We start from the raw sequence: 18,727 nt of genomic DNA on the forward strand, positions 1-18,727 counted from the left end.
TTACCAATGTTGCCAACTTGTGTGACAGTGACAGTTGGCAGAACATATTCAACGTTGTCAGGTTGCCACCATTCAGTTCTGCCAATAAATTAGTAACTTTAATTTATGTTAGTGGATTAAAGAAAAACTCTACTGAAAATGATCAGGTCACTGCACGGTCAGGGCCAATATTTTTTCGTTTTAAGTAAAAACTGAAGTAATTAGCGCGTTTTGGCCACCATGAAATATATACAGTGGCCTGTGATTTATTTAACTTTCAATTTCAGTTTCAAGTTTAAAATAAATACTACAAATTTATAAAATTGGTGTTGGTTCACTTGGTTCGTATTTTTTTGTTAAATTAATTTATGAATATGATGGGGGATGCGAATGTAGTCTGGCAACGTTGCATATATCAACGTGGACGTCACTCGATATATGCGTCACTAGCATTTTTTTTACCAGTTTTTATAGAAATGGAAATGTATTTTCTCTCACGTTTTTAACATACATATATGGCTAGTTTTATTACTAGATAACGTTATTTTAAATTATTACCGAGTTTGATCAACCATCCCTCCAATTTTTAAATTTTTGTGTTGGCATGTTGGCAACGCTGTCCTTCCTTATGTCAAAACATTGCGAAAAAATGTCAAGGATGTGAAAGATCTACCTACCTATTTTGATTATTTGATTTCTATATCTATTATTAGATTATTAAGGAAAGTACACAATTTAATTTTTTTCACTTATTTATAGTCAAACATATTGTTATGTTAAGTTTACAGAGTATTAAAAGTTGTGGTATTTGGTAAAAATGCATTTTTCCATCCCAGACACTCAAGAGTTAAATGAAGGCAATGGATCCACTTTTATTGTAAGTTTTGTTGTTTATTTATAAAACGTTGTTGTAAAGGATTGTTTAAGGGCTATAATATTCAAATTAACGGCGTTTTCCACTGCACGGTCAGGTACAAACAGTTGCACAATTTAAATGAGCAATTAAAGAAAGAGTTTGGTAGTGACAATATACCTCCCTTTCCTCCCAAAAAGTTACTCCCACTTACATTGGGACAACTGGAAGAAAGAAGAGCATTATTAGAAAAATACATACAAACATGTAAGAATAATCAATCTAGTTCTTCATAATCAGAAGTAAATTTTTTAATTTGATCCAGTGGGACAAGATGCCAAATTGATGTCTTCTGAACAACTATGTGGATTTTTACTATCTGCTCAAGAAGAAACTGCATGTGCCAAAAGGCAAGATGTCAATTTAGAGGTGTTCGTCACCAACAGTTTTCCTATTAAAATTAGGGTTTCAACTTTTGACTGTACCGATAAAGTTTTGGCAAAAGCTTTAAACCATTTCAACTTGCCATTAAGTTACATACAGTATTTTGCCCTTTACCTCATCAAAGTTGATAATTCAGGTGATATGATAGTTTTAAGAAAATTGCTCCATTTTGAGGCACCATATATGACACAACAAGTTATGAGAGGTGCAACTAGAATTATTATTAGAAAGGAGTAAGTATATTGAGTTTTTTTTTGGTCAATCTTACTCATTAAGTACTCTGGCATTGTAGCTATTGGGACATGAGTTATGACAAGGAACTTATGACTGACCCAGTTGCACTAAATATACTATACCTCCAAACTGTATCTGATATAGAAAGGGGATGGATTATAGCTATGAGAGATGCTAAAACTCAACTAGAGAAACTGAAATCAAGGCTTGCCAAAAAAGAATACATTGAATTTGCTCAAAAGTTAAAATATTATGGTTTTATGCAATTTACTCAATGTTACTGTGATTACCCTCAACCTAAAACCAAAGTATTAGTGGCTATAGGGCAGGAGGAGTTAAGTTTGAGAATCTTAGGTCCTGGTAATCTGGTGAAGGAAGGAGTGTTCAAGGTGACTAGAATGAGATGTTGGAGGATTACAGCTACAAGCGTAAGTTTTCTTTTATACATTTAATTACTGTATTGTTCATATATTTGGGTGTAAGTTCAAAAATTACAGTAAAAACTTAAATTCTTACTCCTGGAAGTGACTGAAAAAATCAACTCTTCTAATAGATATCATTCTATTATTTTTCAGTAAGTAGACTCTGAAGAAACTCTTATCAGTTGTTTTAAATTGACCTAACCCAACTCTCCTAGTAACAACTAATTTTCAAATTAATTAAGAAACTGGTTAAAAAAGATTTTAGCACTTATCTTTTTAGGTGTAAAAATTCAGATTCTTAAATATTGTAGGAAATTACCAACTGTGTTATTTATATATATAAATAATCTTTATTTTTATTAATGAAAAAGGCTATTAACCTATTGGTCTTGCCTATTATTTACATACAATATAAAACTTTATTATACTTGTATTCCTTACATCTAATTATATGTACAGGTTATAGAGACAAAAAAAAGCGTCATTCTAGTTAAAACTGTGTTAAATTAATCATTAAGATGTAAATTGTTTGTGGAGGTGGTCTTAAGTTGATTAACTAACTTTGCAAGGGTTGTATTTTTTTAAAATTGTTTATTGAAGTGCAATATGTCACCACAACTTTCTTCAATGATTAACTGAATATAAAATTTTTTTAAACTGCTACAAACAGCTTATTGATCTGGTTTTGTTGTTCAACTGGTTGTAAAACTGTAAATTTTGTAATGATGCCGAAATTTCAACTCATATACCGGCGGTTTTTCAATGATTTTTTAATGATTGCAAAATAAATTAAAATGTCACATAGACAAATAAGAAACGCGCCATTGTTGGTTTAATTTCTATAGTGTGTTCAGCAACTTCTCTCAAAAAATTAAAGTCAAAAAATTTGGATATTTGATTAGTTTAAAATACAAAAAAGAAGGTTTTCATCGTTTTTGGCGTGAGCATTCATGTTTGCAGTGGTTTCCTTGTTTTTGATTTCTTATGAAACTATCATGTCTGTATTATCACATTTTGTCCAAAAAACCACTGAATAGCACAGTGGCATTTGCTAGGTCGTTTTTTAAAGCTTTCATCTTTATTTATACCCTTAGAGCTGATTTTTTGCACAGTAGATTTCAAAATGCAAAAAAGCAAGATGCAACCCTCTTTAAAATGTGGCATCAATAGACAACAAAAAGCACGTTATTGAAGACAACTTACACTGAAAACAGGGTTTTTTTCTTGTGGATTTGTTCCTTTTTACTATTGAAATGGACACAGAACTACTCTAAGAGTTAGCTTAGTTACAAAACTGATAAAAACGTCAACAGAACCTGTCATTAATGATGACCTCTAAAACAAAATAATGAAATGAGATAAGGGATTTGACGCAACAATCAGAAGTTACTTAACAGAGTATAACTACATTTTTAATTAAAATATCTCTACACATATTAATGCAATTTTCAGACTTCAGACTTTAACGAAGAATTAGAAACAAAATTAAACTAATTACTACATTGGTGGCGTACCAGTTTTTTCTAAAAACTCAATATTCAGTAATAGGATACTAGGCTCGCCACTGGTGGAATTACAATTTTTTTTTATAATGCAAAATTTGCATATTCTCTAGCTGCAAAATTTCATTAAGCTATCTTTATTTATTTTGAAGAAATTCGTAAATATCTCTCTATCTTACAAAGATTGTAAAAACAGCGTATGACTTGAGCGATTTTTAAAGCTTGAACTACTAATGTGACTACCATTACAGCTGTTATTATGTTTATTTTCAATTTTTAAGTTATAATATAAGGCGATTTCCAAATGCAGGCAAATCCTGATAAATGACAATTTCTATTAATTATGTTATGATATTTTTTTGCTCTACCTAAATAATATTGAAGTAAATCAGGTCATTAATTTAAAACATTACCCAACCTTTGTATCATTACCCTACAAAAGTTAGGGAGGGTTATCAGTTTTATGGCCCAGACCAACTCAGCATAGACAATGGTTGCATTATTGTTGTTGGTTTGAAACTTAGAATGTTAACTAACAAGTTAAGTTTGTATTTAAAATAATAAAATACTACTTACCTTTAGATTTTTGGCGTTTTTGTTGAGAGTATTAACACATGTTAAGTTAAAGTTAAAGTTTTCACTTTGTTTTGCTGATAGTTTAATTATAATTAAACATTATGGATAGTGTTCAAATGTTGTTCAGTTACACTGGAGTTGATGCACCTGACTGACAACAGGTGGGAGCGCTGATTAGTTCACTCAATTGACATATACTACGAGGGACGTGCGAAATTTATATGTTGTACATTTTTATTGGTATTGATAATTTTATCATGATCAAAAACTAATTTGTCTGGTCCGAAAAAGGACAGTTTTTGAAATACAAAGCATCAAAGTTACCACAAAAGTTAAGAAATTGACGTCCAAGCCTATAATACTGTAATCGACGTCATTATTATTACTTTACGAACGATACTGCATGCAAAATACCCAATTTAAGAAAAATTATCATGTTCTAGAATAAAAGAGAGACAATAGAATGCAGTACATACAGCAATAACAGTTCTACGTTGGAATTATCATTTGAGTACCTTATGTCTAAAGATAAACTGCAATGGATCACCATAACTAGTGATCAAGCTATTTTAATGTCAGTCTGCCTACAATCTCTAGTAGATGAGTTGTTAATGAAGAAAAACGGAGTCAAGAAAAGGTCAGTGAGCAAATCTACTGGCAAATTGACTTACATGAAGAGAGACGGATCTTGTCACTTTATTTCTGTTGATAACAGCCTTGATAGTTCTGATGTAAGTCCTGATGACTTAGACACTTTTTAGGGTATTTCAATTTTGATTTATTTTAGGAGCACGACGGGCATGCTTACAAGGAACCTTTTTCAATAAAAACGTTGCAGGAAGAGTTTTCTAGTGTGTCTTTTAAAAACGGTCGGGAATTTGTAGAAAATCACGCATTTGAAGGCATTGGAGATGACGATTTATAGTTGTTACTAGGGTAAATTCTTGTTTGTTTTTATTTTTTTGTATTCTCATTGTTTTCCAATACTATATTGGGTGACTCGTTTTTTATGTTTAAGGCTTTAAGGGCGATCTGCTATTTTAAAATTAAAACTATTTTATAACACTTTATATACATTGGTGATTTTTGTAAGTATTCTTGTAATTGGTTAATAATCAACTCTGAACAGGTACACAGCTTGGCCTAGTTTCAAAGTAACAGTTTGCATTGCAGCAAAAATATATGAGTAAGTTAAATTTATTCCATCCATAAAATAACTGCTAAACCTGTCTAAATAAATAGGCATAAATGATCTAGTGAGATAAATAAAAAACAGAAAATCGAAACATTATGTATAGCGTAAGTGAAGTGTTTGTGTTTTCATAGTATTTTCTTATTTTTTTATATTCTATATGTAGTTGTATTGTTTTTGTAGAAATAGCTATAATCTGAAATCGAGTGCCAAACTTAGCCTCAACACAAAAATGTGTATACTTTATACTATTTGTAGAGTATATTTTGGTTATTTCAAATGGCTGATATAATATATATTTCACATTTACATTCCTTTGGATTTTAACTTCAACTGTAAGTACCTACAAATTTTTTTATATTTTTGTAACTCTAAATAATATATATAACAAATTATTCTCTGTATGACAATGTGTATTTTGGCATATCTTATTGTACCATATGTATATTTGTTATTTTAATAAAAAAAACTATAATATTCACATGATAGTTTTATTGTATCTAACACATAATACTTTCCAGTGCCAGGATAGAAATTGAAGGAAACTAGAATCACTTTCAATTGAAATAAGTAATCGAGATATATTTATTTCTTCATATTAATCAAAACGATGTATTCAGAAACATAGAATTGGTATTTTCGGCAAGATATTTTACAGATAGGAGCCCATCAGTTATGCTCTATACAAACCTCAAATTTACACTAAAAGTATAGTTTTTTTCATATCTAGACAAATTTGCATTAAATTAACTTACAATGTGGAGCAGTTTGTGTGTTTTAACAACCAAGACACTGATTTTTTAGGTAATTTTTAAAACCTCTTCGTTTCGAAACGAATCAACAGATTTTAATGCGGTTTGAACTGTCTTTGGGATTAATTTATTGGCTTCTTGCTGATGTAAAAAACGTTTAATTTAATGCAGTATAACTGAACTATACAAGGTAAGAAAAAAGCGCGTGCTACTAAAAATTGTTTTTGGTTCTGTTTTAACACAAGTTAGTGTTGTTTAGGTCAATATCTCGGGACGTTTTTCAAATAACGTCCCATGTCTGAAGAAATATTGATTTATTCGAAAAACACAACATTGCAGTGCTGAACCTCCAATTAAATATTATGGCAGCAGTTTTTATTTGTTATTTTAGTCGGATATGTAGATCATCCAGTATTATCTCTGTTTCATAATTTGATAGAAACACGATGACTGATAAGACCATACCGGGTGTCTGAGAGACAGTCAAAGTGGGAGAAAAACTTGTGCAAACAAATAAAAGTTTTATGTTACAGTCACTTTACCAATAAATAATTTAAATTTTTTTCTATCGTAGTAACTTGTTGTTTAGGGTAATAATCTCTAGAGGTTTTTTAATTAACGTCATGTGTCGCCGAAAAATTGATATAACAGTTTTCAGTATTGAATTAAGCCATATCTGTAGCTTATTTATATCCGACATTCGAATACCCTTGTATGTTCAACATTATCTGAGTTCTTTTTAGGACAAGCCCCATCATGTTAGGACCTTACAGGGTGACCAGAGACAGTGAGTAAAAGTTGAAGTTGTTCTCTCATTTTGACTGTCTCTGGGACACCCTGTATATTGTTCTATCGGTCAAGGGAGTTGACTTAAAATGATGTATCACATAATATGGGAAGTACACCTGAGTTAGAATAATCCAAACTGCACCAAAATCTGTTGTTTTGTAATAGCAACGACTTAAATCACCGTCTCTGTTGAGATGGAGCATTTAATTTGTTAATCGAAGTATTGTAGATTAAGTTTGAATTTAAATGGACAACTAAAACTGTCAGAACTAATAATAGACCTACCTTAATGGCGAAAAAGATCTACTAATTATAAATAATGGGTGAGTGAGAAAGGGAAGTCAAAAATACAAAATAAAAACACATTTGTTGGACCACATTTATTTTAACAGAGATCAAAGATTGTGACTTATTTGCTTTCGAAAATATGTATATCACTTAAAAGTTAAGTAAATTTAAATTAATAAAACTTAAGACTAATACTGCATTAACTACATATTTTTATGTACAATCACAGCTCACAGTATGTTTTAAGGTACCTTCAGAAACAGAATAATTGAATTATTATGTATCTGGATAGTACGTCTAACTTTAATACAAAAGGGGCTCTTAAATGTTTTTTTTTTAATGTGTTATATAATATATGGTTAGAACTGCAAATATAATAGGGGTCAAAACATGTACACATATATCTAATAAATATCTAAACACTCACACATAAAAGAGTAACATTTTACATGTTACAACAGTGTACCATGAAGTTTTGTGTCGCTTGATATTTAAATTAACTGGCCTGCGCGACAAAATAAATAAAATAAAAGAAACTCTAAAATTTTAGTTCAAAAAAACGCTGTAAATAAAACAAAAAACTTTCAAACATATACAGCAACTGTAAATAAAATAAAAACGTGTCAACTTCTAAAGCTTTCAGTAATCTTGTAAAGGAAAAACTTGTGTGATTTCCCCAATTCCCCTACAGGAACCTTCTCTAAAAAGAATGCGCTGCCCAACACTAACATATTCCGGGTAGTTTTTAAATTTGAACAAAACCGAATCTCTTTCATTTGTGTGGATACCTTTAGAAGAAAAAATTGCCACAACCACCGCCGTTTGCCTAATATTTCCTATATGCATTGTGGCTTGAAATCCCGAATTTATAGCAGTCGCATGAAAAATCACAGACACTGTAGCTTGGAAAAATAGGCAACCCTTAGGATTTTCTTCGCGTCCAACGAGAACCATTCCATTACGCAAATTCGGGATGTAAGTGTTTAGACAAATTGCGGCGCTTTGGCCTGCCCGAACTACTCTACAAGGAACTCTATTTCTATGGATGGATTTAACACTAACATCTTGGAAAGAGCCGTTTTTCATAGGTCCAATTCGCATTAAAGTGCCTTCGGTGATGGCGCCTTTAGTTAACAAACCACCAAGTATTTGACCTACCTCTCCAGCTCGGAAATTTTCGTCAATATGGAATTCCGGAGTACCCTAGACCAAAAATACATGTTCTATTTATGTATGGAAAAAGTGACATAAAATTATTAAAACAAAATGTTGAGTTAAGTAGGTATAATAAAAGAGAATTTCCAAGTAGAGCAATCATATGTTCATAGGCATGACAGTCATGAAAATATTAGATTAAAAGTACAAAAATACATTTAAGATACGCCTGAAAATACTACTCTGGCTCAGCAAACTGAATTTATGTTAATAATGTTTTATTAGTTATTTAAAAAAAACTTACTTGCTCTAGCCTTTCAATCTCTTTTGAACTACTACCAGGTGGCAAAACGTAGAGAAATTTGGTTAATAAATCCAGTCCAGCTCCTGTTACACTTGATACGCAAAAAATAGGAACTACGTTCTCTTTTAACTGATTGGCTCCCGCCGTTATGACGTCGTCCATAGTATTCACAACCAATGGCACCCGCCTGCTTCCTACTTGTTTTAGGAATGACTCTAAGTTTTGTAAAGTATTTGATGAGTCCACTAAGTCAATTTTCGTTATGACAATAAAAAATGGCACACTAAGCGCCACGGCTATGGAGAGATGTTCGTATGCCATTCCTACAGCTCCTGATGCACTAGAAATCTTTAAAAAAATTATAAGTTAGGTACTACCTGCAGTATATAACAGGAGAAAACATACAACAAGCATGGCATGATGTGGAGAATATCCAGACAATCCTTGAATAGTAGTTCTGAGGTACTTTTTATGACCAGCAAGATCCAAAAATGTCACAAGTTTAGTGGAACTATCACAAATTTCCTCAGCAGTAATTAGTTCACTAGAACTGTAATTAATAGGCTGGCCTTGGGAATCAAACCCTAGGATTTCATGAGAAATAGATGAAGTTCTCCCACTCTGAATTTCATGCAGATGTCGAAACATATTAAGTCTAGCACGGCCACGCCCATTATCTAAATTACCCTGAGTAAGAACACCAAGTAATGTGCTTTTTCCGGCATCTAAAATTGTTTAACTTTTCACTTAATTCCTTAGTCTAAACAGGGAATTACTAACCAGCATTTCCAAGCACAGCCACTCTAATTTCAATGTTATTTTGATCATCAGGAACTTTACGGACTAAAATTTCTGCCACACTTCTTTTATTGTCAAGATGTCTTTCCCTGAGCAAAGTGGTAGTGGCTCCTAATTTTAAAGCCATCTGTTTGAGAGTTTGTAAACTAGCTGTCATGTCTCTTTTGGTTAAGCCTGTCAGGATTCCACTGTCCTCAACCCCAATTTCATAAATAGCTTCCCCATTTCCTTCTCTGAGCCGCCATTTTAACTACATTACAGTATTGTTGTTACAGCATAGAGAACATTTAAGTGTTCTTTACAAGAGAAAAAAGTCATTTTTTTATTAGCCTATACAGACATGCCTAGTTTTAAAAAAAACGCAAAAATCTCCCTTCTATGGCCACTAGAACTGAATTTATTAATGAAACAAGTAGTAGGGGGGTACACACTAAGGTAAGAGGCGTTTGCTAGGATACTCCCTAAATTCAGCCCTCCAAGGACAATTAATTACAATTCATTATAAAGGCGGTAGTAAATGCTTATACACAGTACTAACTTTAAGAAGTTATATTTAGTGAAAAATAGAATGCAAATATCTATATATCTAAGTACAATTTCTTGTATTCAAAATAAGATCCTAGTTATAGAAAATGATAAAATAGTATAGGTAGGCAACAATGCTATATTTTATCTCTTTCACAGGGACCAAAATTAATGGAGGGGGGGGAGGGCAAAAGTGTGGGAAGTGTCATTTGACTTTACTCTTTGGAATATCATTTATGGGGTAGATAATCTAACCTAATGTTTTAGCAAAAACTGTTGCACATATATTATGTTATAGAAAAAAATAAGTTTTAAAGCCGGACCTGGCCTTTTAATTTTTTAAATGATGATGGTAGGAAAACCATTGCCGCGATATAAAAGAAACCTGTATTGAAACCTGTAGGCAAACATAAAGTAGATTATAACTACTGTAAACTGTGAGCAGATGGAACTACTGTAGTTCAATAACTTTTTACCAAAATTGGGGAGAATTTATCCCATATATTCCTATAAGCAATATGTTACTATATTTGGTTATATAATGATATGATAATACCTATAATAATAATAATTACTTTCAGTGGCTCAACTTTTGAAAACTTTGTGCTGTAAGTAAGACTAGTACTGCTAGTCAAACTGAAATTTAAAAAAAGCACTTACCTGTGTAACTAAATGTTCAAATCTCTGTTTTGTAGGATTAACAATTTTCAATTTATACTCTACATTTCCATGTTGAGGTTCTGGAGGCAAAGCATTTTGATTATAATCCAAAGCATAGCTCTCATTTACTTGGTTGTCATTGCCACAATTTGGATCAAACAGGCTGAAGAATGAGTCCATATTGGTGGGCTGCCTGGAAAAGCACAATCCTTTTACCCTTTATGTCAGAAACATATTGTTGCACTGGTAGACCAATTTTTTTTAGTGAAAGTGAAATAACCTTGTGTATGCAACCTTTACCTGTTGTTTAATGTTTCTTTTTTACGAATCGAGGATTTTTGGCTATGGTCCAAAGAATGACGTTTTTGAAACTAAGCCATACAGTGATTTGAACGTATAAACAAAAATGTTGCAATTACTTAAAATATTTTGAAACAAAAGATATTACCTCATACAGAACTGGATGTACTGGAAGCCAGGGATTAGGACTCTCCAAACATGGAGCTATTTTAATATGTTATTTTTATGGAAGGTCCTAAGCAGTCACAATAGATTATTTAAAAATAACGACAAAACACTGGCCTAAACATCACAATATTTACTATTATGACATTCCTTCTTGTTTTGCACAATCAATTTAAAGATCACATCATTCACAGCAGTGTTGCCAGATGAAGTAAATTGTGTGCGTTTTTCACAGAAAATCTAATAGAAAAGTTATTTAATTTTTATGAAAATGTGTTGTGCAAAACATGCAATGCCCAGTAATAATTGATAAGAAAAAGAAAACCATAAAAACCGTTTATTACATATAATATAACATTCAAACATATTATTATTACAATATTACATAATCTTATATTGAATTTAGTCAGATTTATATTGGTTACACGGCAACCCCTTTCTGTCAGACATCATTAGTTTCCAACACATTTTTGACAGACGACCCATTTGATTAATGAAATGAAATGACAGTAATGACACATTTCTATTCCGGCCTCCACATTTCCAATTACCATTTTGGTTTTGCGTTTGCATTTTGTGAATTATTTCGGTGTGTGCATTTCTTTGGAATTTCCGTCTAAATTCTCTCTGCTGTTTGTTAACTATACGTGCACATTTGGTGTTTGATGGTAGCTAACGTTTCCTAAGTTAGAAGGGTATTGTGGGCCCCGGGCGAGAAAAGTCAATAACGGATAAGCGGAGCCCTTTGACTATTTACTAGGAATAGCTATGCTATAAATTGCATCAGTACTTTGTATGCAATTACTTTGCTCAACATGGCGGAGACTAAAGAGGATAGATTTGAAAAATACTGCTTACCGTAAGTTGAAACCAGTACTCTGATCTGTAATGTTGGTCACTGTATTTTTTCAGTTAACATGCATGACCTTCTGTTGCATTAATAGCATGTATCAGCAGTACATTTTCAATTACAGATACTACAACTCAGAGGTCTGCCCTAAAGGACCACTTTGTGCCTACAGACATAAGAAGAGATTTGAGGTGGATCCAGTTGCATTTTTGAGGGGGTCAGACTTTTTTCTAGGGGAACTACCTGTACCTAGAAGCCGGAAAACAGCTTGCTATTTCTACAAGCTTGGCAAATGCTTATATCAAAATAACTGTAGATTTTTACATGATAATGATAATAGTTTGGAGGGAGATAAGACAGAAGAGAAGGAGAGGTAATTAGAGCCCTGTTAAGAGATATTTATGACTTTTATTAGTTAAAGAACAATTGATGATGTGCATTCACAGAAATTACAGCACTGTTGGTAATTTATTTTAATTTGCTGCTGATTATTGTCCAATCACTAACTACCAACAGTGCTGTGATTTCTGCAAATGCTGTGATGGATTTACCACTAGGCACTAGGCTAAGTTTTGTTTTGACTGTGACATTTTGGATTTTATCTGTTACATTCAAAAATCTACTGAGATTAACCAACAAAGTATGTTGGTGCTATTGGCCATGAATACAAACTATGATAAAGCTCAATTTAAGAAAATAAAATTAAAGGCTAACTTTGGTGTCACAGCAACAAAGTTTTATAGTGTGGCCCACTCACATTGGTTTATTCAGGTTCATATCTTTGTTCGAATTTTTTGAGGTATTCATTCACCTGTTGAAGGTATTTCTACTTGACTGTTCAAAATTAATGTGGGTTGAGGGAATAATACAAAGCTTTAATATCTTATTTAATATTTTAACTTAATTATTAATCAATCAAATATTAACTCAATCCAGTATATGTAATTTGCAAAATAGTTAGAGGTATTGAGATTGAGTAAATCAACAAGCAGTATAATTATAGTAAAAATTTCTATTTTGCAACTTGTTCAATAAGGTTGCCTTCTGAAAGACTCTTATTTCATTTTTAGTTTAAAATGTATACTTAAAATTAGAATGCACCTAGGCAAATACTATTTAAATTCAATATTAAGAATGTTTAATTAACATATTGTGTCATGCAAACAGTTTTTGGTTAGGGTTCACTGTAAAAGCAAACTTGTATTTACTTTTTGCAATTTCCAATATGTCTAAACAAAACTTTGTTTACTTAAATTGTGTTTTACTGTGATGTAATAGTTTGACAAAAGCTATGACAATTAATTATAATTATGGTTATTGCTATAGTGTAAAAAGTGTTCCATCCACATCCAACCAAGCAGATGGGGCACTGACTGATAACAAATCTGGTCAAAAGTAAGTAGTTTTGAATCTTCTGTAAGTTTATTGTTTGCCGTAGTAAAATATACTTACAATCAAAAATATTGCATAATATTTTTAAATATGTAGTTGCATGTTTTGTGTTTTACTCTAATTAAATTTATGGATTTTTAAAACAAGATTGCAATAAGATAATCTTTAAAAGTATAGTAAAGTATTTTTTACTGAACATGTGTCTATACAAGTTTATTAACATTAATTTTAAAAATATATTTGTATATTTAAAATGGATACATTGGTCAGCTGCTAAAAATTATAACTAATAGGCTTAGAGCCTTTAGGGGTATCAAGCTTAAAGTAAGCTAATTAGTTCTACACCTATCCATGATAATCAATAATTTGATGTCAAATGTTTAATGGTCAGAAGTCAAGGAAATAAAATACTCACAGAAAAGATCAATAAAGCAAAATTTTTGGAAACTTTTAACAGACTAATCAGCCAAATTTAATGAATAAAAAAGGTTTTGAGCAACTGTTTTTTGTAGAATTAGAGGCAGAGAATTGCAAAAAACATGCTGCAAATTTCTTGCATCTCCACCCAGTGCATTTGATAGTTGGGATAATTTTAGAATATTTTTTTGTGTCATGTAATGGGTTTGGTTGATATTTCTTGACATGTTTCAATTTTTGGTCTACAAAAAGTATTACGGGGTGTTTTCGAAAAAGACAATAACGTAAGACGGAGGTTAATATAAAATTTTTTAAGTGTTGTGCAAGAATGGGAAAATTTTAATGGGGTTATAGGAAAATAAGTACCGACAGTTTGTATACGTTACCCGGTGAAGCCCATGAAATGTCATACGAAAAAATGTTCTAAAATTATCTCAGCTATTAATTGCACTTCTTCTTAATCCGCCGTCTCCAACCGGATGTTGGCAATCATTATTCTGGATGTAGCAGCTCTGAAGATGTCAATTGAGGTAAATCCAAACCATCTTCTTAAAGTCTTTCAGCCAGGAGTTTTGTCTTCTTCCCACTGATCTTTTTCCTTTTATTTTCCATCAATGATTAGTCTCAAGAGTTCATACCTTTCACTTCTCATTATGTGGCCTGTGTATGTCGTCTTTTTCTCCTTAACAATAAGCATCAGTTCTTTTGATTTTTCCATCCGCTCAAGGACTTCCAAGTTGGTGATTCTCTGCACCCACGATATTCTTAACAGACGACGGTATAAATACGTCTCAAAAGCGTCCAGCCTTTTCTTTGTAGACGCATCGAGTGTCCATCCTTCACTGCCGTATAACAAGGTTGAAAATATATACCTAATATCTAATCATGCGTATTCTAAGTTCTAGGCTCAGTTCGGATCTCGTGAAAAATTGCTTCATATCAATAAATGTTTTTCTGGCCTGCTGATCTTGGGGTCACACTGATTATTAATAATAGTCCCCAGCTATCTGTATGAACTTGTTCTATCTGTATATTGTTAATGGACAAATTCGCAATTATATTTGTCTTTGCAAAAACAAGCTTAGTTTTGGACGCATTCGTGAATAGTCCATGTCGTTCACTATGGCTTACTATACGGTTTATTAAGTCTTGTAAATCGGCCAGATTATCTGCCAGCACACAACACAGTCGTCGGCGTATCTCAGATTGTTAACAATGACTCCATTGATTTTGATTCCTCTTTGGACCCCCTAGCGCTTCCCTAAATATAGTTTCGGAATTTAAATTAAACAGAAGTGGTGATAGGATACAGTTTTGCCTTACTCCCCTTTTTATTATAATAGCCTCTGATGTTGATTGCTCGATTTTAACTTCTGCCGTTTGATGCCAGTATAACTGTGAAATGATTTGATTTCTTTATCTATTCCCATGGCCTGAAAAATGTCTATTAGTATGTCATGCTTAACGCCATCAATTGCGCTGGATTGAAATTTAAAAAAAATACTTTGTATTTCTGTTCACTTCAGAGAAAATGAATGACGGTCCTGATTCCAGAAGAAACGGCCTTTCTAAATCTTTTTTGTTTATTAAATTTGGCTGAGGCATTTCAGAGAGACAGGCAGCTAAAAATTGAACACTTTACTTAAAGCTTGTAATCTTTTAAAGATAGTTTGAGTTTGGAACTTCTTTGTTCACGTTGCACTACTGCAAACTAAAATTTTATATTTACTTTTAAAGTGACATATCAGAGCAAAATGCTAGCGACAAGTCCGAAAGCGCAGAAGGATCGAGCGATTCAGCGCCTTCCGTGTTAGTTAACAGTCGTAACTGGGTTGACGCTCCTGAATTTGTCCCTCGAAGTAAACAAAAAAGTTACGCAGAAGCTGTGGTTCCTGAAGGGCAACCCGACCAACTAGCGATCCGAAAGTTGTGCCCTTACACTACAAAAGAGGGGGTCTGCGTCAATGTGGCAACGTGCACCAACGTGCACGGAGAGTTCTGTGATATGTGTGAAAGATTCGTTTTGCACCCCTACAATGAAGATGAGAGGAAGAAGCATCTACAGGAATGTATTAAACAACATGAGAAAGATATGGAGCTTTCTTTTGCTATCCAGCGATCGAAGGAGAAAGCTTGTGGAGTTTGTTTTGAAGTGATAATGGAGAAGGCGAATGGCGAGCAACGTTTTGGTATTTTGCCCAACTGCAACCATTGCTTCTGTTTGACCTGCATTAGGAAATGGAGGCAGTCAAGGCAGTTTGAAAATAAAATCATTCGGTAAGTTAAAAGTACTCAATAACGAAAAACAATTACACAGAGAAGGGAAATGTTTTTAAATCTAAAATCTAAGTTATTTTTGTAGAATTTTTTAGACAGGCATTTAGTCTTTGCTGGGAGCATCATATTTGATTTATTTTAGAGCTTGTCCAGAATGCAGGGTTACATCCGACTTCGTCTGCCCCAGCAGCTATTGGGTTGACACCAAAGAAGACAAAGAAAAGTTGATTGAAGATTACAAGGAAGCGCTCTCCCGCAAAAATTGTAAGTACTTTCAGCGAGGGGAAGGGAAATGCCCTTTCGGAAACAAATGTTTCTATATGCACGCCACACCTGATGGCAATAAAATTGATGTTGGTCCTCCTCAGCGTCGCCGACAAGGACACAGTGATAGCGAAATGGAGGTGCTTCAAGTAAGTTGTTTCGTTTCCTGATTTATTTATTCCACTTTGAGAGTTTAACAGTTAAGTTGGATGTTAAACGTTACAGTTGTGTAATATAAGAAATGCTCTTTTGCGCAGGTCATGTTGTGGGACTTTCTGGATGAGCGGGACTTTCCCTGGCAGTCCTTGGCGGATGATTTGGATGATTTAGTTTCATTTTTCACCGACTCCGACGAGTCAGACTGGTCAGATTACGAGTTGTTCGTTGATTAGTCTTTACAGATCATGTTTCATGTTTATCCAATTCGTTTTTACAATTTCATACGCATCTATTTCTACGTGTTTCGCTACGATGAACATGAAACAACCATTTAAGTTCGAATTTTCTCATTTGCCGAAGAACAATTTTTTTTGACGCGACTCTTTACGGCGATACACTCGTCCCTGTTAGTGTTTTACAAGTTTAAACTTTTATTTTTGTTAAAAAAATATTCTCTTACAACTTTACTGCAACCTTCACTACTCGTTTACTGGAAGAAAGTGTTGCTTACTTATTTTTTTCGTTTAGGAGGGTCATTCACTGAAAGTGGCTTCGTGTTTTTTTTTATTATAGAAATTGTTTGGTTATGAAAGGAAGCAGAAGCATGTTAAATTAGCGTGGATGTACAGTTTATAGGGGAGATTTTTCTTTAAAAACATTTCCTGATATTTTTGTAGAGCGCAATAAAATGGTTTTCTATTCAGATACAAAATAGGTATGTAGGTACGCACCAATAAGACGCTTACGATTATTCCACCTTTAAATGTTTTTAATAGATTTCCTGTTGCGTAAAAGCTTTAACGTCTAAAAATAGGCAGATATTTTTGTGTTTTCAGGTAGTTGAAGTAGTTTTTAAATGTACAGACAGACCAACAATTACGCAAAACAACTCGGAGATTCATGCAGACAAATTTATTTACCTCACTAATCGTCGGAAAAGTTGATTTGAACCAACTTTTAATTCAGAGTGTCTTTGCGTAATTTGTCCCATCATTTCTGTTGTTAGTGGTTAGGCTCAAACCCAAATTTGATACAATATGTCTGTCTTAAATGTGATTTTAGTGAAACATATTATAATATATAAATACTTACTATACTGAGCATAATAAAGTGAAGTTAAAGAAAGTTGTTTTAATTAGTTTTAATCTGTTTTCTACGATTCATGAAAGGTAATTTTTCACATAGCATATTCATATTTAAGATATATGCTCATAGTGATAAAAACATTTGCGTAAATTACTGCTATATACCATTAGAATGATTTAGTCAATTTTGACACCCTGTAGCGGCCAAACGTTAAAACCTATAGGCCACTATTCCATATCGATGGAATGCCCATTTAATTAGCTATCGATAGACGTGTTGAAGCCCTAATATGTCAAATAAGTCAGTCATTTATTTATGACTGAATAAAAGCAAAATGTTATACTCAACTTTGACGCCCCGTAGTAGCCAAACCGTAGAAGCTACAAACCACTGTTGCCATATCGTTGGAAAGCCCGTTTCATTGGCTATCCATAGATAGTATCAAAGTGCTAGAGAAGTATCCCAAGTGAGCCAGTTATTTAGAAATGAATGAAAAGGTGCATCAAAATGTTTTAGTCAAATTTGACGCCCGCTAGGAGTGACCACCGTTGAATTATCGGTGAAAAACCCAATTTCATTGGCTATGCAAAGACATATTAAAGTTCTAGAGAAGCCTATTAGGTCAAATAAGGGAGTTATTTAAGATTGCATGATATCATGTCGACTAGAGTTGACATGCCTCTACCGTTTAGAGCGCCAAACAATGGAGTAGCATACAGGGTAGTTCCTCCTACTGTTGCTCATATACAGTGTGTCCTGCTTTTCATGAGTACACCTTGATATCTCAGTTAATAATAATGCGATTTTCTTTAAATTATGGTGGAGATTGTATGTCGGAAAAATGAACATTTTTTATTTACAATTGGTGTGTAAAATGGGATTGATTTTTCTGAAAAAAAATATTAGGGCCAATTTTAGTTAACTTTTTCTACAACATTTAGAATCAGGGTCCCCAAAAACCCCTTAGTACCACTTATTGCCGTAAATAGGTGTATTATCCCAGAAAGTCGCATTATTATTAACTGAGATATCAAGGTGTACTCATGAAGACTGTATATAGGATTGTCATGTTGTGACAAACGATAGCAAAATGATAGCTAAAAGCTAAAATACATGTAAACGTTTATTCAAAGTGCCCGATTGCTTAAAAGAAAACGTAAAATCGCTTTAACTCTGCTTTCAACAATAACACCAAAAGTGTTTTTTTCACCAAGTGAACAATTTCCAAATGGCACATCATTGAATGTTCCATTGATGTACCCAACAATATACCTACCTATTTTCATATATCTAATATACCTATATACCAGTTGTGCCTTCGTATATATGACAGGATATGCCTGA

General features: G+C 33.0%; 3 protein-coding genes across 8 annotated transcripts in view; 2 read left to right on the forward strand and 1 right to left on the reverse strand.

The window, feature by feature from the left end:
* Window positions 1–504: 504 nt before the first annotated feature.
* Window positions 505–5,683, forward strand: Snx17 (sorting nexin 17). The gene is made up of 6 exons (XM_081994564.1): window positions 505–856; window positions 907–1,099; window positions 1,158–1,509; window positions 1,569–1,938; window positions 4,454–4,741; window positions 4,798–5,683. The coding sequence occupies exons 1-6, from the start codon at window positions 797–799 to the stop codon at window positions 4,933–4,935; spliced, it is 1,401 nt and encodes a 466-aa protein (XP_081850690.1). The 5' UTR covers window positions 505–796; the 3' UTR covers window positions 4,936–5,683.
* Window positions 5,684–7,108: 1,425 nt separating this feature from the next.
* LOC145738957 (GTP-binding protein 2) overlaps window positions 7,109–18,727 on the reverse strand; it is a 64,640-nt gene continuing 53,021 nt past the window's right edge. Inside the window, exons 1-6 of one of the 3 annotated variants that reach the window (XM_081994168.1) lie at window positions 10,922–11,115; window positions 10,474–10,666; window positions 9,271–9,538; window positions 8,896–9,215; window positions 8,491–8,838; window positions 7,109–8,234 (exon numbers count right to left, since the gene is read on the reverse strand). In XM_081994168.1, the coding sequence (XP_081850294.1) occupies window positions 7,671–8,234; window positions 8,491–8,838; window positions 8,896–9,215; window positions 9,271–9,538; window positions 10,474–10,666; window positions 10,922–10,926 (1,698 nt within the window). In that variant the 5' untranslated portion in view covers window positions 10,927–11,115 and the 3' untranslated portion in view covers window positions 7,109–7,670. Of the gene's footprint in view, window positions 8,235–8,490; window positions 8,839–8,895; window positions 9,216–9,270; window positions 9,539–10,473; window positions 10,667–10,773; window positions 10,901–10,921; window positions 11,116–18,727 lie in introns of those variants that run through there. The other 2 variants (XM_081994169.1, XM_081994170.1) reach the window with 2 other exon arrangements.
* Window positions 11,461–17,422, forward strand: LOC145738959 (putative E3 ubiquitin-protein ligase makorin-1). Of its 4 annotated transcripts, none has more exons than XR_014180887.1 (7): window positions 11,461–11,797; window positions 11,913–12,161; window positions 13,115–13,183; window positions 15,335–15,874; window positions 16,017–16,138; window positions 16,243–16,337; window positions 16,396–16,526. XR_014180887.1 is itself a non-coding variant. In XM_081994174.1 (7 exons), the coding sequence occupies exons 1-6, from the start codon at window positions 11,754–11,756 to the stop codon at window positions 16,263–16,265; spliced, it is 1,047 nt and encodes a 348-aa protein (XP_081850300.1). In that variant the 5' UTR covers window positions 11,461–11,753; the 3' UTR covers window positions 16,266–16,287; window positions 16,396–16,537. The 4 variants fall into 4 exon arrangements, 3 of the variants coding, with proteins under 3 accessions (XP_081850300.1, XP_081850298.1, XP_081850299.1); XM_081994174.1 differs by having other exon boundaries at window positions 16,243–16,287; window positions 16,396–16,537; XM_081994172.1 differs by having other exon boundaries at window positions 16,017–16,287; window positions 16,396–17,422.

Source organism: Ips typographus, linkage group LG16 (genome assembly GCF_016097725.1).
Source record: "Ips typographus isolate SLU linkage group LG16, UJ_Ityp_2.0, whole genome shotgun sequence".
Taxonomy (NCBI): Eukaryota; Metazoa; Arthropoda; class Insecta; order Coleoptera; family Curculionidae; genus Ips; species Ips typographus.